The following is a 25,947-nucleotide window of genomic DNA, read 5'->3' on the forward strand; positions in this document are numbered from 1 at the left end:
CCAGAATAATAATGTTTCATTTAATTTGTCAAAGACATTCTTATAAAACCTAAGAATGAAGAAATGCTCACTGTCATATTCTTCAAATTCATTAATAACATTCAAATATTACATTATCTTCCTTGACATATGTTCTTAAATTTCAGAATGCCTCAGAATCACCAAGAAGAGTTTTTTTAAAGAATTTTTTTAGTTATAGATGGACACAATACCATTATTTCATTTATTTATGTTTATGTAGTGCTGAGGACCAAACCCAGTGCTTCACATGTGCAAGGCAAGCGCTCTACCACTGAACTACAACCCCAGCCCTAAGAAGAGTTATTAAAACATTGCTGAACCTGACTTCCAGAGTTTCTCATTCAGTATATCTAGGATGAGACCCAAGAGTTTTAGAATGCTAATCAAAAGTTCACAGGTGTCTGGTACTGCTAGTCAAAGAACCACCTTTAATAATCTCTATTTTAGAAGTTTAGAGCCAAGTTGTTCCAAAATCATATTACTGTAAAATTCCTTGATTTCCTTATGATCATGTGACAAAAAAGTATATATTAATAGCTGAAACCAAAATAGCCATGATGTTTTCAAACATTATTTTTAAATAAATATATGACATTAGAATTACTATAATGGGAAAATGTGTTTTTACTTAACTCAAACTAAAAGTGATAAAACTCTAACACATTTATTTTGTGCCTTTACTATCACTATACTTAATTAATTAATTGTTTTTAATGGTTCTTTCCCCCTATTTGATTTCCTCCACTTGCTCATAAGGGTAAGCACTGTCCTCCATAGTTGACTAATGTATTCCTAATAACCTAATATAGTACCTTGAAAATATGAATGTTTTAGCTACTGCTAACACAATGTCTAACACATAGGAAGTATTTTTAAGATAATTGTTGAGTTAATAAATTTTAAAATATTGAAGGTCTATTGTTAAAGGTCCATATACTGAGGGTTTAAAAGTTAATTAGCTATAACTTCTACTTTCAACTTCAGACTTAATTAAGGGAACACAAATATATTCAATTTCTCAGAAAGTGAAATGGTAAGTATCTTATAGTAATATTAATAAAAGGCTATGAGAGGACCAGAGACACTGCTCAGTGGTAGAGTGCTTACCTGACATGCACAAGGTCCTAGCAAGGTCCTAGATTCAATCCTCAACACACACACACACACACACACACACACACACAGAGAGAGAGAGAGAGAGAGAGAGAAGTCTCTGAGAAATAATGAAAGGGCTAATTAAAGCTTCTAGTATGTAGGATGTGGTAGACACCTTCAACAAGGAGATGATAGATCAATATGTAGCTCATCTACTATATCATCACTACTGCCAGTAATCTCAAATATCCATAGGATTCTCTATTAAACCTTATGAAAATAAAAAGTATCCTATTCTAACACAAAATCTGACATGTAAGTCTCAAAAGCCTGCATAAAACAAGATAAGCACTTTTCTGAAATGTTACTATTAGTAGAGGTTTAAAGAAAGTATAGTTTTACTGCCTGTTCTAAGTCTTTCAAAAGAATTCCCCTTCAAACAAGGTAGTGAAACAAATTAAATTAAATTACAAATTAAATTAGACTAATAAGGTTTCAGAAAGGATTAAAATCTATGAAATATGTATGCAATTATTTCAATATTTGTTTAAGTAATGACTAAAAAATGCATAATTTTCAGTAAGTTACAAAAACATTTGTTAGATATCTGAAAATGAACTGACTCATTATATTAAAATGGTTTTCACAAATAATTATGTTGTTAATACAGATCTTTAAATTTTCAAAGTTGATCTAAAAGACAAGTATCAAAAGAATTTTTTTTAAAAAAGTTCCAACTTGCTTTCTCATCACCTAAAGAAAAAATAACCTAATAAAGTACCTTGAAAATGTGATTGTTTAGCTAGTCTAAACTAGAGAGACTCAAACTAATTTGTAAAACACTGTGGAGTTCCAATTCACTCATATTCAGTCTCTGGAAATTGTTGATATTGCAATTATCATAAAACTGTAACTATCCATTGGATAATTTTTTTCCTTAGTAGCACCACAAGATGTCACCCTAAGCCTAACATCTAAATGTGTAGTTTCTAGCATACTGCTCAGATACTTGTTTGTTTTGTACACTAGTGAAAATCATTGATTTTCATTGTATCTTTTTCAGTGTCAGTTATTGGTAAGTGGAAAATCAAAATAAATAACATGAAAATTTTATAAGAATGAAGTAAATTAAACAATTCATCATTCTCCTGTTAATCAGAGATCCTATTTACAATTTAAAAAATATTTTAACATTGAGTTTCATATTCTTTCATTTTCTTCATTTTATAAAATACAAAATAAATATATATACCTTTTATAATCAGATAAAATTATATTTTAAAATTGAAAAAAGCATAATATCTTTGCTATGTTATCAAAGAACTCATTTATAGAATGCTTTTACACACTATAATACTGATCACAGTTATGTAGAAAAATTTCTAGTCCTCAAAGATTATACAACCTAAGACACACTAGCTTTTTGGTTTTTTGCCTTTGGTTTTAAAGGACTACAAAAGGGGGATAATATTTATTCTTAGAAGTATTCTTTTTGTCTGTAGAGAAAGAGTTTGGTTTTTCTGATCACATGTAAATATTATAACACATGCTGTAGTAATTAATAGTGCTTCGTTTTACTATGATTACTACACATAGTAATTATAATCTGCATTATGATTCCCTCTATTTAAGCAGTTAGTTGAAATTTATTCAAGGTATTTTTTCACTGTACTGCTTATCTAGATACCAGTCAATGGGTAGAGCCAGTATCTTCCATTACTTGTAACCAAACAAACAAAAAAAAAAAAAAACGAGGGTGTTGGTTCAAACAAAAAGCAAACAATAGATGATTAAAAAAAAACCCTATTTGTCTTGTGGCTCACTCCTTATGCTTTTATAAAGATATGAATCTTTTTCAGGATACACATGATTATATAGCTTTTCTTTAAAGTCTTTAAAGAAAATGTACAGTGAGAGCACTCAAACATTCAATAATAATAAATTAGTAAACAGTATTTAGCTACCCACACAGAATTCAATAGAAAATTATGTTTTGATGTATAGTGCTCTATTCTTTGCACTCTGCTTTATCCCCAAATGACTTTAAAAGACCAGCTAAAGCAAATCTATCCATCCCAAGCTGGGTATTGGGATTACTTACATAACAGCTTTTTACAGATTATATTGTCTCTCATTTTATTAGAAAAATTCAAACTACACTATAGACTTTAAGCCAAGGTACTTATCATTCAGTCAAAATAATGGCAAAATGCAATTCTTTATCACTCATTTGTCTTTTTATTCCCTATGTAATGGTGTTATTAAATGGTTATATGATAAAAAATATCATAGATATAAATATTAGTCCAGCAAATCAGGAGTTGCTGTTCCTAAATAAAGTTCTCAAAAGCTCAAGCTCTCAAAAGATGTAGCCAGTCTTAACTAAACATATTTTATGAACCTATTTAGACACATTGCCTGTTAATGGCCTTTACTAATTATCAATTCAATGATGCTATTAATTTCTAATTGAGAAATTTGTGGTTTAAAAATGTTCTCTAAAATACTGTTCTCTAAAGACAAATGTTTATTTAAATTCTGCAAGACTCCATTTAGAGTTGTTTTTACTTAATACTAGCTAAAATGATTATAGTTATTTGTGTCATTAATTCTTGTCAGCCAAAATAGAATATTTTAAAGAAATTAACCCACAGGCAAAATAACCCTGTAAATCTTTTTACTTCTGTTTCTATTCATAAACTGATTTTAATTTTTTTAATATAATGATTTTTTAAATTATAATCATACTATAAAGTTGAGGTTTTATCAAAAGTATAGATATTTATAGTAAAAATAAACTATTTTCAAGATTAAGTCTCATAAATTCCTATTTTTAGATTTTATATCAATAACTATTACTTTGGAAAAGCAATAAAAATGTCTACTACAGTCAGTCATTTCTTTAAAATGTCCTGGGCTGTTACCTAGCATACACAAAGCCCTAGGTTCAATTCCCAACATTGCAAAGAAAAGTAAATAATAAAATAAAATGTACTATGCTGAATGAAATTTTTTAATTGTTTAATTAATTGTTTTTGTTGAGAGAGGCATTTGTCTTTCGCTTGTTTATTTTGTCTCTTGCAATATCATAACAGAAGTTAAACCTATCTGTTTGCATAAGTGCAAAAAAGATCTGTGAATAAAGACATACATAAATAAACCATATCTCTATTTTCTTCACAATATTTAAAAAATAAAAGAGTAAACCTAAGGTTAAACATCATTTGATTGGGTTCATAATGAATTGATAAGAATCTCAAGACACTGCAATTTTCATCAATAAATTTTTCAATCTCATATCATAAACTTTCCTTAGAAAAGCAAGAAAGATAAAGAGAGTTTCTTTTAATTTTTGTTCTAAGAAGAGAGCAAAATTTTGATTCTAACTGACCATAATGCATTTTTGTATTAGATAATCCCTTTCCTTAAGGAAGTCAATTTCTTTCTTAAGCATTTGCTGTCCTCAACTTTTTGCAATAAAACACTCAGGGTTTTTAATCTGTAAAATTTTTATTTCCAAATCTTCATTTGAAATATGTATAAATATATACATATAATTATTTTGTTGTTCCTACTGGGGATTAAATTCATGGGTGCATTACCACTGAACTATGTCCCCAGTTCTTTTTATTTTTTATTTGGAGCAGAATCTCTCTAAGTTGCTAAGAATCAAAGTTGCTAAGGCTGGCCTCAAATCATCCTCTTGCCTCAGCCTCCTGAGTTGCTGGGTCAATACTTATGTTTTTCAATCACCTATCCCTTACATTTTATAACAATTTTTAGGTAAACATTAAATAAGAAAAAAAAAAACAAGCAAACAAATCTTCCCTTCCAGTATTTAGGAAAATCATCCCCATTTGAAATTTGGTTAACATCAGACTCTGTGACCTCATTATTCCAACTATTAAGCCCAATTCTGACCATTAAGATGAATAATTTTTATAATACATACCTAGCAAAGCTTGGAATAAGCTGCTCTTAAATATACTCATCACCTTTTTAACAGCATTTTTCAATAGCTGCTCCTCTGGTTTTCTTAATTTTTTGCAGTATTCTTCCAATAATGATAAGGCTCGGTCAGTATCTGAAAAACATAATTTTAATTTCTGACATATGGCCTTATAAAAATAGTAAGCTAACATTAATCTACTTTATACCAGCGTTCCTAATTTCATGACACAAAATAATTCAATAAAATAATTACATATTCATACACTATTATATGAAATTGATAACCACATTTGACATTTAATGTCAATCGCCCGCTTTTATTTGCTATTGTCTTGTCTTGCGAAAGAATCTACAACTGTAAAACAAAACAAAGAGTTATAATACTGGCCAGATGCTCCATAGTAGATATGATTCTCTTGTAGAGAAAAACTATCTCAAAATTGATGACTTCCTGCAACATAATGTCCAGATTATTTAACATGACATTTGAAACCTCCCTTCTATGATCTGCTTACAGCCTATATTTCAGCTTTATTTTCCACTGTATGTTCCATCTTTTCCCAATGTGCATGCACGCGCGCGAGCACACACACACACACACACACACACACACATACTTTCTCTACGTTTTCTCACATCTGTGCTTTTCTTTGCTCCTATTAACTCCTTGTACTGGAGTATTCTCTTCAATAGCACTCTTTCTCCCAACAACCATTGTTCTATATTAAAAAGGGGGTTGTTGTCAGCTAGATCTGAGTCTGAAACCTACTTACCAGTAGGTTTGACTTTTATCAAATTACTTAACCTCTTTAAGCTTCACCTTCCTATAGGTATTAGAATTAATTACAACAATGTGTGCACAATGCTTAGCCCCATGTCTAGTACACATAAAGCAATTGATAAGTCAACTGAACACCTACCTTCCCTTAATCCAGACCTCATTCAAATGCTCTCTCATCCATAAAATCATCTTTGATGGTTAAAATTAATCTCTATCTCCTCTTTTTCAAAACCAGTTTGTACACACAAATATAGTAGGCATTCTTAATGTACACCATGTTATAGTAAGACTTCTTGAATAGATGTCTATATCTCTCATGAAAGAAAAATATCCTTGAAAAAAATTACCAGAGCAACACTGTCTTTGCATGTAGTAGATGATGATTGTCTTTGAACTTTAAAAGCCTTCTATCCCGTCCAACTTGACATTTTCAAAAACAGACTAAGTACCAATTATAGCAATAGTTCATATTTACTAAACAGTATATTTCTATGTAAAACATTCCTTTTTCCTAAACCTTCCCATTCTTCTTTCCCAGAGCCTTTCTCAGCTGATGATATTACTTCCTATTTTGTGGAAAATCAGAAGACAACTTCCACAAGCTCCTAACACAGCATGTGTAGATTTAACCCAGAAGTGTATCCATATATTCCATCTTCCCTTCTGTTACTGTGGATCAAATATTTGTGCTTCTATCAAAAGCCAGCTCCTTACATGGGAATAATTTTAAAAAATTCACCACAGGGTGAATTTCTTGGTCAATCACTATGGATGTCCCAATTTTTACACATTGAGGAAATCTCCCTTGTCCATTTTTCTCCATGACCATTTTCTCCATGACCCTTTCTGGAGGATACCCTGCCTTGGAAGCCTATATCCTGTTAGTATAACTAAGGATACTGGGGTTTACCTGTGGGTTTAGGCAATCGCAGACCTAATTTTCCAATTTGGGAGTATTAGATCACACAATTCCTTTAAAATTTGGTCTTACACTAGAAAAGTGTTTGCTGGTGCCTCTTTCAAACTGGACTTCTCACAATAAAAATCCCACCAAGTTATTAAGAAAAAAAAAAGCCAGCTCCTGTACTTGAGAAGGTATCTAGCCTCTTACCTACTCAAAGACCTTGTTTCATTGTCAATCCTTTTTCTTTTCCATTCAATTATTTCCATTAGCATAAAAATAAACTGAAATAATAGTAACTTTTAAAATGTTCCTTGACTTGTCATTTCTTTTCAACTACAGTCCCCATCCCCATTTCTCTGTTCCCCTTTGTTAGCAGAACTATATGAAGTAATTACTATCCCCACTTCCTTTCATTCTGTTTTGATATCACTCTAATCAGGCTTTCCTGTAATTTCACTAAAACAACACTTGTCAATGTTACCTTTAATCTCCATTTTAACAAATCCGAAGGTCAATCCTTGGTCATCTCTCATGACTCATCATTAGTATCTGATGCTATTGTACTCCTGAAAACACTTTCTTCACTAGACCTCTAAGCAACATCTCCTTTTGGATGTGACAGAGCGCAAACTTACCAAAACTGAATTCCTGATCTTATCTATTACCCTCAATCTGCTTCTCCTGCAATGTTTAGCCCATCTTTCCAATCATTCAGGTCCAAATTCTTGGAATCATCATTCATTCTTCACTTCTAATTCCACAATCTAATCCATCAGTAATCCTGTGCACTTTAACATCAAATTATATGCAAAAATCGCATCACTCCTCACCACCTCCAGTATTCCCACACTGGTCAAAGCCACCAACATCTGCCCCCTACACTATTGCAATAATCTCCTACTAGTCTACATGCTGTCACCTTTGCCATCCCATATTCTTTTTTTTAATGATTCTTCTGTCTACACATGACAATAATATGTATTATGCTCTGTAGTACAAAATTCTACCTATTATCTATTGGACCAACACAATTTATTGTGTGATTCAATTCGTCTACAGCCTTGACATTTCAGGTCTATATTGATCATTGAACTCTGAGAGAATTTTATTAGCTTTCTATTATTAATAAGGAATGTGTTATAGTTCCTTAAATTTTTGCTTTATATATACATATTTTTTGGCAAAATGGATTTTTTGAATTTTTCCACATTTTTATTGTGCATTACAGTTGTACATATTGATGGGACTTATTGTTACATATGTGTACATGCACACAATATAACAATATAATTTGGCCAATATCACTCATCAGCATTTCCTCACTCCCTCCTTGCCTCTCCCACATTCTTTTTTAAACACAGCAGACAGAAATACCTTTTTAAGTCACAAATCAGATTATATCATTCCTCAACTCAAACCCTTCAGTGACTCCCTGTCCCAACAAAACAAAACTCTCTCTCTGGCCTCAGCTCTTATACCTGTCCTCTTGACCAACCTATTCCAACCATAGTGATTTCTGTTCTTTCTCAAATATCCCAGGAATTCTCATATATCAGAGCCCTTATACTTGCTATTCTGCCTAAAACACTCTTCCCTTAGATATCCAGAGCTTGTTCCTTTACTTCATTCATATCTCTGTTCATATGTCACCTTATAGCAGTGAGGAAAATTTCAAGCTGAATCCCTTAAAAAAAACTCAATTAGCCAATAATAGATGAAGGAAGACATTATATAGTTATTTTTTACCTAAGAAAGTTGGAAATATAAAAAAATGAATGTGCTCTGGAGGTAGATGTGGTTGGGTAAGATCATTTAGGATTGTCTCCCCATAAACATACTAAGTTAAACAGCTAGTCACACATGAAAGTACCTTCATAGGAGCTAAGGAAATTGGATAAGATACAACAAACAAACAAAAAAACACCTATTGAAAAAGGCAGGCAGGAAAGAATCCCAGGGAGCCTGTGCCAACCCTCCCCCAACTCCAAAGAGTTCAAAATGGAAAGAGATGCCTCCTGATTCAGGGTGGGGGAATTAAGTCCATGCCTTAGACTTGAAGCACAGTTCCAGGACTTTCATAGTGAAACCAAGGACTGGCCAGATCCCCATGATCCCCACCACCAGATCAATAGCTATGACATGAGCCACTATAACTACTTTAAGTCAGGAGGCTGACTGCTGCTACATCCCTCCTCCAACCTCCAACTGCAGAGCTGGGAGCAAGATTTCAAACTCTGGGGAGCAAGGATGAAAAGCTAACAGTGTTTTTGTCTTGGAACCCAGTGCCAGGCTCCCTGAAAAAAAAAACAAACCAAGCACTTGGTCAAAATTGAAGGTCTTGTGGAGACCTGTGCACAAATTGGGACAGATTTATGTATCAAACTGCATCATTTCCAGCCTTGAAGTGGGCCTGGGGCACATCTGCCCTCTCCCAACTCTATGTAGATCCCTGCAACTGTGAGACTCAGGTGTGTCACAGTTTAGCATTAGCCTTGATGATAAAAGAACTGTCTCTATCACCCATCCTTCAATCTGGTGCAGCACAGCTTTCTCAAGGCCAATGTTCCCAGATGGGGTTCTAGAACTGCTCTACCACCAAAAGAGACCCAAGCAGGGTGGGATGGACTCCTGTATTGGCTTTTATCACCAAGAGCTGCAGTGCTGGTCCTACTGCCCTCTGAAACTGTATAGATCTTTGCACCATAAGGCTAAGGTACAACTCATCTTATTGTGGGTTGTAGGGAGGCCTAGGTGGCCAAGGGACTGCCTTTACTAAAACTATCCCAACCTCAGGCAACATAATGTGGTACAAAACCCTATTTGCTGGGGACAGGAAAGGATAGTAAGCACAAGACTTTACCCTGGACCTTAATGCTTGGTTGGTGAAATCAAATACTAAGCAAAACCTAATAGCCTGCATTCTCAGTTCTACCTATAAATGGAGCCTCTGAAAGTGATCCTTTGCCAGGGGAAGACACATGGCCGCAGTAAATCAGATTTCTATTCCAGGTAGCATCACCTATGGCTGATTGAAGCAGTCTTGGGCGATGAGTCCACCTCAACAATGGAGACTTGAATGGTGAAGGCAGTCCCTTGGTAGTCTTGGTAGGCTGTGGTCTACAAGTATGACACAGCTTGATGGCATTGGTGGCAACAGGTATGACATAGGAACTAAGGTTGGTTCATCCACAAAGGTTCTGTCCAAAGCCAGGCAGAATTCTTCCTGACCATAGGGAAGTAACTGGAAAAGGTATCTGGGCCTACCCTGTCTCCAGGAAGAGGTTTATAGGTGCAGATTACTATTTCAAGGCACTCTCCTATTTCTTTCTGAACAATACCTCAACAGTGTATCTGGAACAAACCCAGGGTTGCATTGCTCTATAATGCAAAAATAGTGACGGCATACCAATAGTTACTCCTGGCAAATGTGAGCTTGGGCACCATCCAATGCTGAAATAGTGGAGGTAACTACAGGCTTAAAGAAAAACAAGTAGCCTACTTAGATTTTCTGGAAAGATAGGATCAAACAAAGTCAGATTAGAAAGATTGAAATAAATACCTAATTCTTCAATGTCCAGATGATATCACATGCCAAGAATCATCAAGAGCTTTCAGGAAACCATGACCTCACCTAATATTTAAAATAAGATGACAGAAAATAACCAGGTAGTATTCAGTATGAGCGAACTCTCAGAAAATTTAAAAGAGCTATTTTAAGGAAACTCAATGCACTTAAAGAAAACACACAGAAATTCTTCAATATTGTACCCCTAACAAAGGCACTTAACAAAAAAGATGAAACATTTTTAAAAATCAAATTATTGAGATGAAAAGTATACTCAGAAAAAATTAAAATATGTTAGAAAGCATCAACTATCATGATAGATAATATAGAAGAAAGAATTAGTGAGCTCAAAGCCAGGCTATTTAAAAATGCATAGTTAGCAAAAATAAAAAACATTTTATTTAAAAAAGAAATGCACAGTTGGAAGAGAACAAAGAAAGAATGAAGAAGATTGAAAAAGAAAGGTAAGAACTTGAAACAGTATCAAAAGAGCAAATATTCAGCTTTTTTGAGTTCAAGAAAGCCCTAGAATATTAAAAAAAATAGTAAAAACTTATTTGAAGAAATAACAGAAAACTTCCCAAACCTACAGAAACATACAAATATCCAGGTACAGGAAGGTCAAAGGTAACCAGTCAAATTGAACTCAACCACATCTATACCTAGGACATTTCATATTCATAATTAAGCTCTCAAAAGTGAGAGATAGAATATTCTCAAGACTGCAAGAGAAGAGAAATAATATAAATGGTTATCAACAACAGACCTGACATCTCAGCAGAAACCTCCTAGGCTAGGATAGAGTAGTTTGAGATTTTCACAATACTTATTGGGGGAAAAATCTATCAATCAAGAATACTGTGCCCAGCAAAGCTATCTTAGAAACGAAGGAGGGATAAAGACAGTGCTGAACAAACAAAAGCTGAGAGAATATATCTCCACCAGACCTACAAGAAATGCTAATAGAGTTCTTCAAACTGAAAGAAAGAGATGGTAAAAAATAAGAAGAAAACATTTTTAAACATTTGTATAAAAAAATTATACAAATTCATAATACTCTAAGATTGTCTTGTTTGCTTTGGTTTGGGTTTTAGGGTTTGCTTTTGTTTTTTCTGGGTTTTTTGATTTGTTTTTTTTTTGTCTGTTTTCACATTATTAGGTATTGAATCCAAGGGCACTTTACCACTGAGCTACATCCCCACTCCTTTTTATTTTAGGATCTAAGTTGCTAATGATCTCACTAAGTTGCTAAGGCTGGTCTCAAATTTGTGAAACTCTTGTCTCAGTCCCCTAGATCACTGTTATTGCAGGCATGCACCACCACACATGGCTGAAATGTTCTAATATTGTAAATGTGGTGCAAAAACCAGTCATATATTTAGTATGAAAACTAAAGTCAAAACAAAAATAATGAAAAATAAATACATTAAGATATAGGCAATACAGAAAGATATAAGATGAAATATCAAAAATTCAAAATGTGGGAGGAATAGAGTGTAAAGTAGAGTTTTTTATTAGTGTATATTATCGAATTTTTAAAAATTTTGTTTTAGATGTTGATGGACCTTTATCTTATTCATTTATTTATATGTGGTGAGAAGGATCAAACCCAGTGCCTTACACACACATGCTAAGCAAGTGCTTTACCACTGAGCCATAGCCCCAGCCCTCTCTCATTCTTTTATTTGATTATTTCTATTTTTATCATTGTAATTATGTTGAGTTGCTATCATTTCAAAATAACTTGTTATAACCAAAATATATATTTTGTACAACTAATGGTAATCTCAGAGCAAAAATATATAATAGAAACACCAACTTCCCAGCTACATGACTTCAAGTGTTGGTGTTAGCCCCCCACCCAATCTGGTGATGTATTCTCTTCTCTGTCTTGCCTTTCACATTTGCTTTCACTTTTGACTTCATATTGTCACCAAAATAAACACTATCTTGTAAGAAAGAAAGAAAGAAGAAAGAAAGAAAGAAAGAAAGAAAGAAAGAAATATCATAAATAATGAGCAGGGAATTAAAACATGAATTTGGGGACTTTGAATTAAGAACAAAATTCCTCCTGCTGAGAAAGGTGCCAAAGAAGCTGGAGAGGAAAAATGGAACCCCTGCCTCCATCCTAACACAGAATAACTAAATCTGCATGTGTTTGTTTCCTGTCTTTTTTTTTTCCATGTTGTCCTTCCTTGGACCAACTAAATCTACATATGCATATCACATGGTTTTTGTGTCCACATAAGTTGTAACTGATTCTGTACAGGGCAGCATGGATAGAGAGAAAGCAGCTAAATTGTTTCTTCCCAACTTGAAAAAACTACATAAAGTTCACTATTAATTTTTTCCATCTTTTGTCTATTTCTTATGTGGACAGATGGCCCATTCCCAGCCACTAGTATGCAGACAGTCACTGAACTAGGCTACCAGTAAGAATCAAAACACGCTAGGCAGTGGGGTTGTAGCTCAGTGATAGAGCACTTGCCTAGCAAGTGTGCGGCACTGGGTTATATTCTCAGCACTGCATATATATAAATAAAATAAAAGTTCATTGACAACCAAAATAATATTTTTTTAAAAAAATATATTCTTTAAAAAAGAAAAAAGAACCAAAACACACTACTAAAGCAATTCACTTAACACAAAGGAAGAATAATAAAGTCAGACAGTAGCACACACCTGTAATCTCAGTGCTTTAGGAGGCTGAGACAGGAGAATCATGAATTCAAAGCCAGCTTCAGCAACTAAAAGCTGCTAAGCAACTCAAGGAGACCCTGTCTCTAAATAAAATTCTAAATAGGGCTGGGGATGTGGCTCAGTGGTCCAGTACTCCTGAGGTTCAATCCCTGGTACAAAAAAAGAAAGAAAGTAAGTAATATCTTACCTATCAGAAATAACCTTGAATGTAACGAACTAAATTCTCCAGTTAAAAGACACACAGTGAGTGAATGAATTTAAAAAACAAGAACCAACTCTATGTCGCTCACAAGAAACTCACTTAACCTCTACACACACACATAAATGTACTGGAAAATCAAATACAAGAGGCTTACAGGACCCCAAATGTATAAAATTACAACAGACCCACATCAAGCCACATTATAATGAAAATGCCTAAAAAACAAAATAAGGATAGAATTTGAAAGGCCACAAGAGAAAAGTAGCAGATACATATAGGGGAAAGCAATTCAGATCTCAGTTGACTTTTCAACCAGACCTTCAATGCTGGGAGGTCCTGAAACAACATATACCAAGCTCTGAAAAAAAAAAAAAAAAAATGGATGCCAAACAAGAATTTTATAACCAGCAAATAAGCTTCAGATTTGAAGATGAAATAAAAACCTTCCATGATAAACAAAAGTTAAAAGAATCTGCAACTAGAAAGCCTGTACTACAGAACATTCTCAACAAAACATTCCATGAAGATGAAATGAAAAAAAAAAAGTGAAAACCAGCAAAGTGTAGAGGAACTATACTAAAGGAATAGTCAATCTAAGGAGAAACTTAAAAAACAGAAATAAATAAAAATGAATGAGAATATAAATTATATCTCAATTATAACCTTGAACATTAATGGCCTAAATTCATCAATCAAAAGACATAGACTGGCAGATTAGATTTAAAAACAAAACCCAACAATATGTTGTCTCCAAGAGACTCACCTCATAGGCAAAGACATCCACAAACTTATGGTGAAAGGATAGGAAAGAACATATCACTCACATGGGTTAAGAAAACAAGCAGGGGTTTCCATCTTCGTATCAGATAAAGTAGACTTCAAGCCAAAGTTAGTCAGAAGGGACAAAGAAGGACATTTCATACTGCTCAAGGGAATTATATATCAACAAGACATAAAAATAAAAAATATTTATGCCCCAAACAATGGAGCATCTACATCCATCAAGAAAAAAAAAAAAACTCCTCAAATTCAAAAATCAAATAGACCACAACACAATAATACTGGGTAACTTTAACACACCTCTCTCACTACTGGAAAGATTTCCAAACATAAACTAAATAAAGAAACTATAGAACTAAATAATATAATCAATAATTTAGACTGAACAGACATATAGAATATTTTATACATCAACAAGCAAATAAACTTTCTTCTAAGTAGCACATGGATCCTTCTCAAAAATAGACCCATATCTTATGCCACAAAGCAAAAAATAGAGATACTACCCTTCATTCTATCAGATCATGATAGAATGAAATTAGAAATCAACAGTAAAATAAAAAATAGAAGCTACTCCAACACCTGGAGACTAAATAATATGTTATTTAATGATAAATGAATAGCAGAAGAAATCACAGATGAAATAAAAAAATACTTAGAAGTAGAAGAGAACACCTATACAACATATCAAAATCTCTGGGATGGGGCTGTGGTTGTGGCTCAGTGGTAAAGTGCTTGCCTAGCATGTGCGGGGCCCTGGGTTCGATCCTCAGCACCACATAAAAATAAGTAAATAAAGGTATTGTGTCCAACTACAACTAAAGAATAAATATTTTTTTAAAAATATCTCTGGGATGCTATGAAGGCAGTGCTAAGAGCAAAATTCAATGCATTGAGCTCTTTCATTAAAAGAACTGAAAGTTGAGCTGGGGATGTAGCTCAGTGGCAGAGCGCTTGCTTGGCACATGTGAGGCCCTGGGTTCAATCCTCAGCACCACATAAAAATAAATAAATAAAATAAAGGTACTGTGTCCATCTACAACTAAAAATATTTATAAAAAAAATAGAAAGTCAATGAACAAATGACCTAGCATTATATCTCAAAGCCGTAGAAAAAGAACAAATAAACACCAAAAGCAGTAGAAGACAGGAAATCATTAAAATTAGAGCTGAAATCAATGAAATTGAAACAAAAGAAACACTTCAGAAAATTGATAAAACAAAAAATTGGCTCTTTGAAAAAATAAATAAAACTGATAAACCTTTTGCCATGCTAATGAAAAGAGAGAGAAAATTCAAATTACTAAAATTCATGATGAAAAGGGAAATACCATGATGGACACTACTGAAATACAGAAGATAATCAAAAACAATTTTGAAAATTTATACTCCAATAAAATAGAAAATTTTGAAGACATCAAAAAATTTCTAGAGACATATGACCTACCCAAACTGAATCCAGAGGACATACATGACTTTAACAGATCAGTTACAAGCAATCAAATAGAAGACACTGTCATAAGCCTACAAGTCAAGAAAATCCCAGGACCAGAAAGATTGTCAGCCAAGTTCTACAAGAACTTCAAAGAAGAATTAACACCAATACTCCTCAAATTATTCCATGAAATAGAAAAGGATAGAACCATTCCAAACTCATTCTATGAGGCTAGTATCACTCTGATACCAAAACCAGACAAAGACTCATCAAGGAAAGAAAACTTCAGACCAATATCACTGATGAACACAGATGCAAAAATTCTCAATAAAATTCTGGCAAATTACATACAAAAACATTAAAAAGATAGTGCACCATGATCAAGTGGGGTTCATCTCAGGAATGCAAGGTTGGATCAACATATAGAAATCAATAAATGTAATTCATCACATCAATAGACTTAAAGACAAGAATCATATGATCACCTCAATAGATGCTGAAAAAAAGCACTTGACAAAATACAGCACCACTTCATATTAAAAATACTAGAAAAACTAGGAATAGTAGGAACATACCTTAACATGGTAAAAGCTATCTAAGCTAAGCCCAAGGCCAACATCATTCTAAATGAAGAAAAATTGAAAACATTCCCTCTAAAAATTGGAACAAGACAAGGATACCCTCTTTCACCACTCCTATTCAACATCATCCTTGAAACTCTAGCCAGAGCAATTAGGCATAAGAAAGAAATTAAAGTATTATAAATAGGAAAAGAAGAACTCAAACTATCACTGTTGACATGATCCTATACATAGAGGATCCAAAAAATTCTACCAGAAAACTTCTAAAACTCATATATGAATTCAGCAAAGTAGCAGGATATAAAACCAACACCCAACATCAAACATGTTCCTATACATCAGTGATGAATCCACTGAATAAGAAATTAGTAAAACTACCCCATTCACAATAGGCTCAAAAAAACTAAAGCACTTTTAGTTTTTTAGTTTTTTAGGGAATCAATCTAACAAAAGAAGTGAAATACCTCTACAATGAAAACAACAGAATACTAAAGAAAGAAATTGAAGAAGACCTTAGAAGATGGAAAAAGCTCCCATGCTCATGGATAGGCAGAATTAATATTGTCAAAATGGCCATACTACCAAAAGCACTATACAGATTTAATGCAATTCCTATTAAAATCCCAATGACATTCTTCATAGAAATAGAAAAGACAACCATGAAAATCATTTGGAAATATAAGAGACCTAGAATAGCCAAAGCAATCCTTAGCAAGAAAAGGAAACAGGAGGAATCACAACAGCAGACCTTAAATTACAGAACAGAGGCATATTCACAAAAACAGCATGGTATCGACACCAAAACCAACATGTAGAAAAGAGAATACAGAGACAAACCCACATAAATACAGTTATCTCATAGTAAACAAAGATGCCAAAATCATACATTGGGGAAAAGATAGCCTCTTCAACTAATGGTGCTTGGAAAACTGGAAATACATATGCAGCAAAATGAAATTAAACCCCTATCTTTCACCTTGCACAAAAATCAACTTAAAATGGACTAAGGACTTACACACTATAACAGAGAACCTGTACCTAATAGAAGGAAAAGGAGACCCAACTCTCTATCATGTCAACTTAGGAACTAACTTCCTCAATAAGACTCATAAAATGCAAGAAATAAAATCAAGAATCAATAAATAGGATGATATTAAGCTAAAAAGCTTCTTCACAGCAAAGGAAACAATCAAGAACATGACCAGAGAGCCTAGAGAATGGGAGAAAAATCTGTGCCACCTGCACCTCAGATACAGCATTAATCTCCAGAATATATAAAGAACTCAAAAAACTTAACACCAAAAACACAAATAATCCAATCAATAAATGGGCTAAGGTACCGAACAGACACTTCACAGAAGAAGAAATATAACTGATCAACAAATATATGAAAAAAATGTTTAAGATCTCTAGCAATTAGAGAAATGCAAGTCAAAACTACCCTTAGATTTCATCTCACTCCAGTCAGAATGGCGATTATCAAGAATACAAGCAACAAAAAATGTTGGCAAGGATGTGGGGGGAAAGTTACATTCATATATTGCTCGTGGGACAACAAATTGGTGCAACTGCTCTGGAAAGAAGTATGAAGATTCCTCAGAAATTTTGGAATAGAACCACTATTTGACTTAGTTATCCCACTCCTCAGTCTATACCCAAAGGACTTAAAATAAGCATACTACAGTGACGTGATGCAGCCACATCAATGTTTACAGAAGCTCAATTCACAATAGCTAAACTATGGAACCAGCCTAAATGTCCTTAAACAGATGAATGGTTAAAGAAATTGTGAGATACATACACACACACACATACACACACATAGATACACACACAATGGAGTATTACCTAGCCATAAAGAAGAATGACTTTATGACATTTGCTGGTAAATGGATGGAAATGGAGATTATCATGCTAAGTGAAACAAGCCAATCTTAAAGAAGCAAAGGCTAAATATTTTCTCTGATATGTAGATGCTAATTCACAAGGAGAGGGGCTAGGGAAAAGTAGGGTACTTTGTGTTAGAGGGGAGTGATCGAGGGGAAGGGTATGGGGATAGGAATGATAGTAGAATGAATTGGACATTATTACCCTATGTGCATAGATGATTACACAACCAATATAACCCTACATCATGTACAGCCAGAAGAATGAGAAGTTATATTCCATCTATGTATGATGTGTCAAAATGCATTCTGCTGTCACATATAACTAGAACAAATTTTTTTAATATTTATTTTTCAGTTTTCGGCAGATACAACATCTTTGTTTGTATGTGGTGCTGAGGACAAATTTTTAAAATGCTAAATTTAAAAAAAATAGGGAGGCACAACATACTAATACATATGGGATACAGCCAAAGAAGTACTAAAAGGACAGTACAGAGAAATCAAGGCCCACATAAAAAAAGTAGAAAAATATCAAATAAACAACATATTGCTATATCTCAAGGAGCTGGAAAAACAATAGCAAACCAAGTCCAAATTTAGTTAAAGGAAAGCAACAATAAAGACCAGGAAAGAAACAAATGCAATGGAAACTAAAAAGATAATACAAAAGAACACTAAAATGAAGAGCTGACTCTTTGAAAAAATAAACAAAATAAACATACCCTTAGCTAGACTAACTAATAAAGAACCTGATAAAGAAAATTGGAGATGAAAAGGGAGATATTAAAACTAACACCACAGAAATACAAAAGATCTTTAGTGATTATTATGAATAATTATAATCCAACAACTTTGATGATATGGAAGAAATGTATAATTTCTTTTATACATACACCTTAAAAAGACCAAAACATTAAGAAATAATAAACCTAAATAGACCCATAACAAGTGATGAGATTGAATTAGTAATTAAATGCCTTTTGCCAGGACAAAATGCCTTCACCACTGAATTATTTCAAACTTTTAAAGATGAGTTAACATCAGTTCTCCTTAAGTTATTCCAAAATATAGAAGAGGAAGAAATTCTTCCAAACACATTCTATGAGGCCAGCATTTCCCTGATTTTAAAACCAGATAAGGACCCACATACATGAAAAAAAGAAAACTACAAGCCAATATCCTTGAAGAACACAGATATAAAAATCCTCAACAAAACACTAGCAAACCTACTCCAACAGAACATTAAAAAGCTTATTTGCCATGACCAAATGGGTGAAGATGGTTTGATATATGCAAATCATTAAACATGATACAACACTTCAACAGAATGATGGACAAAACCTACATAATCATCTAAATAGAAGCAGCAAAAGCATTTGATAAAATTCAACATTCTTCATCATGAAAATGCTGAACAAATGCTGAACAAATCAGATATATAAGGAATGTATCATAATAATAAAGTCAATAGCTAACACTATGCAAATGGAGAAATGCTGAACACTTTCTAAGTTCTGTCTATTTTGTTTATTTTTTCAAAGAGCCAATTCTTCATTTTAGTGATCTTTTATATTATCTTTTTAGTTTCCATTGCATTTGTTTCTTTTCTGGTCAAGACAAGGATGCCCACTTTTGCCACTAATTATTCAACATTGTACTAGAAGTCCTAGCCAGAGAAATCAGGCAAGAGAAGGAAATAAAGGGCACCCAAATTGGAAAAGAAAAGGCCAAGTTGCCAGAGTTTGCAAATGACATGATCTTATATGAAGAAAACCCCCAAAACCTCACCAAAAACCTATTTAGATCTAATAAATGAATTCATCAATGTTGCAGGATATTAAATCAACATACAAAAAGCAGTAGCATGCTATATGCCAATAGTTAATTACCTAAATAGAAATCAAGAAGCAATTTCACTTACAATAGCTTCAGAAATAAAACACCTAAGGAAAATTAACCAAAAAAGGTTAAAAAATCTCTATAATGAAAACAATAAAATACCACCAAAAAAAATTGAAGAGACAACCAAAAGGTGGAAAGACATCCTGTGTTCATTGATTAGAAGAATAAATATTATTAAAGTCTACATAGTACCCAAAGCAATCTACAGATTCAATGCAATCCCTATCAAAAGGCAAAATGACATTCTTCACAGAACTTAAAAAAATTGTTGATTTGAATTTATATGAAATCACACACACACACATACACACACACACACACACACTGAATAGCCAACACACAAACTTAATAGCCAAAGCCATCTTGAGCAAAAAGAGCAAAGCAGAAGGCTTTACACTACCTGACTTCAAAACATACTGTAAAGCTGTAATAATCAAAACCATGTGGTATCAGTATAAAAAATAGACATACTAAGCAGTGAGACTGAATAGAGAGCCTAGAAATAAATTCATGTATCTCCAGTCAAGTGATTTTTTAAAAAGTTACTAAGAACACACACTGGAGAAAAGATAGTCTTTTCAATAAGTGATACTGGGAAAACCAAATATCCACATGCACAAGAATTAAACTAGACCCTATTTCCAGTTAAGAAAATCAATTCAAAATGGATTAAATATTTAAATGTAAGACCTGAAATTATAAAACTACTAGCATAAAATATAGAGAAACACTTCAATTATGCAAGAATATTTTTTGGAAAAAAAACTCAAAGCACAGAAAATAAAAGGAAATCCAGCAATCCCACTACACGGTATATATGCCCAAAGGAAATGAAATTAGTCTTTACTAGTTAGTCTATCTAAGGGTTTGTCTATTTTGTTTATATTTTCAAAGAACTGGCTCTTTGTTTCAGTGATTTTTTTGTATTATCTTTTTAGTATCCATTTCATTTTTTTCTGTTCTGGTCTTTATTCTTTCTTTTCTTTCAATAATTTTGAACTTGAAGAAAGATATACACTCACATATTCCTTGTATTACTATTCAAAAAAGAAAACAACCTAACAGTCCATCAGCTTATCAATGGATAAAGTGTGGTACATATATGTAATGAAATACTATTCAGCCATAAAAAGAAAGAAGTTCTCTCATTTGCACCAACATTGTTTCAACTGAAAGTCATTGTATGAATTGAAGTAAGCCAGACACAGAAAGACAAGAATCACAGGATGTTACTAATATGTGAATCTAAAAAGCTGATCTCATAGAAGCTAAGAACAGAATGGTGATACCAGAGGCCAGAGAGAGTAGGGTTATGAAAATGTTCAATGGATACTGAATTACATTTAGGCAGGAGTAATGTGTTCTGGTGTGATGTAGACAATAGGGTATACAGGTAACAATAATGTACCATGCATTTCAAAAAGCTGGCTCTTGAAAGTTTTATCATAAAGAAAGTATGAACTTTTGAGCAGATAAATATGCCTAAACTCATTCAAAGAGTATGAGGTGTATACATGTAATAAATCATAACATGGTACCCATTTAATTTGTACAATTTTTATACTTTTATGTATGGTTGAATAGGGAACTGTCCACAATTTTAAAATAAGATACATTAATAAAGGTTGTTGGCATGACTATAAGGTAATATATTGGTACAGAACTTTTATTTTAAAAAATATTTTCAGACTTTACCTATATAATATTTTTAACAATTCTAAATCAGGGACAAATATTTTAACCCCTACTTTTTCAATGACTAAACATTCAGCCATTTCTCTGAAATAATAGTAGTTTACAGACCTCACTTTCTAACACATTCCTACCCAGTACTTAATAATATGAATATCAACAATGCCATAACTACACTATACCTTCCTCTGCACTTTAATGTATGAGAGGGCTCTAATCCCATAATTAGTGCTTAAAGCTTTAGTCTTTTCTCTCCCATCATAATTTTGAAGCTATTTTTATCACTTCTGTAGAATTTTTATATATAGTTAGAGCAATTTTGAAAGATGTATTAATGACATTCCCAAAATCACACAATATAATTTGCTAAATGAGAAGATTTTAATTCATTCACATTTGTTTATTAAGTAACTACCCAGGGGAAATACTGTATTGATTCAAAACAGATAAATGTTTTCCAAACCAGCAAAGCTTATTATGCCTCTCATCCATATGTGTGAAAAATTTGACACATAAAACAAAATGCCACAATATAAGAAAAAACAAATGGTCAAATATGATTGATCTCTTAGATAAACTTAGGCTTCACATACCAGGTGTACAAATATACTCGTCTATGTTCATGCCACCAACCTTTAACCTTTATTAACATATCTTATTTTAAAATTGGGGAGTTCTCTATTTTCTCCTGCTTCTGCTGTTGCCTCTTTTTTTTTCAGAGTTTTTTTTTCTAAGTTTCAGAGACTGGCCTTGAACTTGAGATCCTCCTGAATTGCTGAGATTACTGGCATGGGCCACTGAATCCAGCTCTTTTATTCCTCTTTTGATTATTAATAATCATCACTTGGTGTCAATTCCATTATGACTTTTAAATCCCTCTACTCAAATTCTCATTTCTGGTTAATGAAAGTCTGAGCTTGTCTAAAATTAGACAGCTAATATATGATAAATTTTTAAAAAGCAAGATGACAAGGATCCTGTTGTACAAGTCAAAATCTCTATCCAGATCTCTATAAATTTAATAAATTGGGTTGAGATAATTGGGTAATTATCAGCAAGTCAGGATTAATATTTTAATTGACATTCATATAACCAAGTATAAATGAAGAATGTTGTTTCCTGAATAGCTGCTAGGAGGGCCTCAACTCTTCTATTTTCTTCATTAAAGATCTACCTTCATGACTCCTAAATCTACTGAAAGAATGAAACTAAATTTGGATTTCTTGAGGACAGGCACAGGAGGATATGGAAAGGGGTTATCATTTTTTAAAATGAGAAATTTCTGCATTAAATATGCAACCAATAGTGAATGTTATGTAATTGGCATTGTAGGTAATCATGTGTCTGTTAATTAAGGCTCAACTCTATTGTATTTGGTTTAAGAATAGCATTGCCAGAAAGTTATAAATAATTTGAGTTGGGTAATTTAAATTTGAAACAGTGAATGACAATAGTGCTAACAAATGAACTTTTAGAATAAAAGGATAATACATAAAAGCATTTTACTATGGATAAAAATAGCAAGAATTATAGACCATATGGTGGTATTACTCAGGAAACTAAGATGGAAATATAAGAAAAGGAAAAGTAAATTTAATACAAATAAATCTTGGAGAACAAAGCATTTAGAATAATGAATTCCTTTACATAAATGTATTCATCATTTTTATAGTTTAGAGAGAAATTTACATGTATTTTATTATCTGATTGCCACAATTGAGAAGTTATAATATGCCTATTTTACATGAAACTAAAATTCAGCTGGATGTGGTGGTGCATGCCTGTAATACCAGCAACTCTGGAAATTAAGACAGGAAGATCACAAGTCCTAGGTCATCCTCAGCAATTTAGTGAGACCCTGTCTTAAAATAAAAAATAAAAAGAGTTGGAATATAGCTCATTCATAAAGTACCTTGGGGGGTTCGATTCCCAGTATCTACATAAATAAATAAAAAGAAAGAAAGAAACGGAAATCCATGGATCCAAGATTACAGAGCTACTAAATAATAGATTTGGAGTCTAGTTCTAATGTTTTTGATTCTAAGTACATGCTCTCTCCACAATACGCTGAAGAAGATCTTAGTGGGGGAGGAGGAGGAGGAGGAGGAGGAGGAGGAGGAGGAGGAGGAGGGGGAAGGGAAGGAAGAAGCATATTTCAACAGGAAAAATAAAGCTTGACAAATCAGACTTGACTTGTATAATCAAACTTCAGAATATAAAGTTAAATATTGAAATGCTGAGTCATACACACACACACACACACACACACACACACACACACACACACTATGGATTGAACCTAAGGGCTCTTATCACTAAGCTACATCTCCAGCCCTTTGTATTTTTTACTTTAAGACAGATCTTGATAAATTGCTGAGGTTAGCCTTGAATTTACAATCCTCCTATCTCAGTCTCCAAAATCGCTGGGATTATAGATGTGCCACAGCACTTGAGTGACTCACTGGTTTTTACATGTGTTTATTATAATAATAATTGTATTAAAGGCATATAAATAAAAATGATTATGCCATTAGAAGTCTAATACAGAAAAGTTCTTTCATTCATTAATCAAATATATTAAGTACCTTACTATGTTTTAGACATTGTAAACTGGAAATTCAATACTGAACAAGATAGGTAAGAGTCAAACCTCACAGAGATTTTAGTTTGAAAGTAAAGATAATTCAATAGAATAGGTCAACAAAGTAAAAGATCAGAGTATAATAATACTATCAGGGTATTCAAGATGCCATGGAAACAGAAGTTGACACCATACACATCATGTTAACAGGTTTGACCTTATACCCAAGGAGGAATGACAAGCCATGAAAGATTTTTAAATGAAGGGGAGCATGCCCACTTTACAGTTTTAGAAAGATTTTTAACTATAATGTGCTAATATATCTATTAAAACAAGCAATAATGATTAAATTTTCTTCCCTTATTTATCAATATATGCAACACTGAATTTCTTCCCTTATATATAAATATATGCAACATTTTTATCATTAATTATTAGACATGACTAGGAAATTTAAATACTTTTTTTTTTTTTGCTAATGAGAATTGAACCTAGGGACACTACCCATTTTTTATTTTTTATTGTGAGACAGGGTTTCACTAAGTTGCCCAGGTTGGCCTCAAATTAATGGTCCCTCTGCTTCAGCCTCCTTAGTAGCTGGGATTAAGGGGTGTGCCACTATACCCAACAAGAGAATAAATATATTATGAAATATTTATGAGTGCTTAATTCTCATTGTTAGTCTTACTGTTTTTGTTATATTGAAAATTAAGGATATTCATATGAAAATAATCAATAACAAATATGCATATAAAAGTTACCCTTGCATTAGGCTTTAAAAAGAAGTTTTAATAACCAAATTTACAGTTCATGATGACACACCAAAGGTGTCATTTTATTATTAATAATATTAGCTAGGATTTGTTAAACAAGGCTAAGAATTCTGCATAGATTATCTTATTTAATCTTCACAAATTCCTGAGAAACTATTAGATAGATTTTGCAAATGAGGAAACTTTACTCCAAGTGAAATTAAGTAATTTACCTGTGTTAGTCAGCTTTTACATTGCTATAGCAAAGTGCCTGAGAAAATAAATTTAAAGGAGAAAAGATTTATTTTGGCTCATACTTTAAGAGGTTTCAGTCCATGGTCACTTGTCCCTGTTGCTTTAGGTCTGTGGCAAGAAATGTGTGTTGGAGGAAATCTGTTCATTTCATGGTCACCTGGAAGTACAAGGGGCTGGGACCCCAATATTCCATTTAAGGTCATGTCCCCAATTACCTACCTTCCTCCCACTAGACCTTACTTCCTAAAAGTTCCAGAATTGGCAACAAAGCCTTTAGCATATGGGCCATTGGGAGACATTTGAGATCCAAACTATAACATTCTCAAGGCTACACATCCAGTAAATACCAGAATCAGGATTTAAATTCTGGTTTATCTGGTACCAGACCCTATATTTTAAAGTATTATGCTATACTGAAACTTAGCTAACTAAGAAAAGATCATAGTGTTTCTCTTTTCTATCACTGTCCTTAGAAATCACAGTTTACCTCTTCCTTCAAAAACAAGTTTAATACACTTTAACAAACACTTATTTATCATACTGATTCTCCTGGTGAAGCAAAAAGATATTAGTATGAATTGGTGGGTTCACATTATTTCTCTCAGAGAAGTCATATTTTTAATTATAAATAGAATACATAGAAATAATTATAAATAGAATATATAGAAATAATTCTATAGAATATTTTATAGAATGTTGTTAAAGAAAAGGATGGGAAAATTTAAGGTTATGGAGTAATAAATAAGAAGATAGAAAATTGCTAAACACAATTCTTAAGTCAGCTGTATATTGAAATATGCACCATTCCAGTTATTACAAAAAGAAAAATAAGTAAAGAAAACTTACAAATTTATATAATAG

General features: G+C 32.9%; 1 protein-coding gene across 1 annotated transcript in view; it reads right to left on the bottom strand.

Moving 5' to 3' along the window:
• The window catches only part of Dlg2 (discs large MAGUK scaffold protein 2), a 2,013,368-nt gene that overhangs the window by 1,978,930 nt on the left and 8,491 nt on the right, over positions 1-25,947 (bottom strand). Inside the window, exon 2 of the mRNA XM_077797652.1 lies at positions 5,069-5,200. Coding sequence (XP_077653778.1) covers positions 5,069-5,200 — 132 coding nt within the window. The remainder of the gene's footprint in view (positions 1-5,068; positions 5,201-25,947) is intronic.

Source organism: Urocitellus parryii, chromosome 4 (assembly GCF_045843805.1).
Source record: "Urocitellus parryii isolate mUroPar1 chromosome 4, mUroPar1.hap1, whole genome shotgun sequence".
NCBI classification, from domain to species: Eukaryota; Metazoa; Chordata; class Mammalia; order Rodentia; family Sciuridae; genus Urocitellus; species Urocitellus parryii.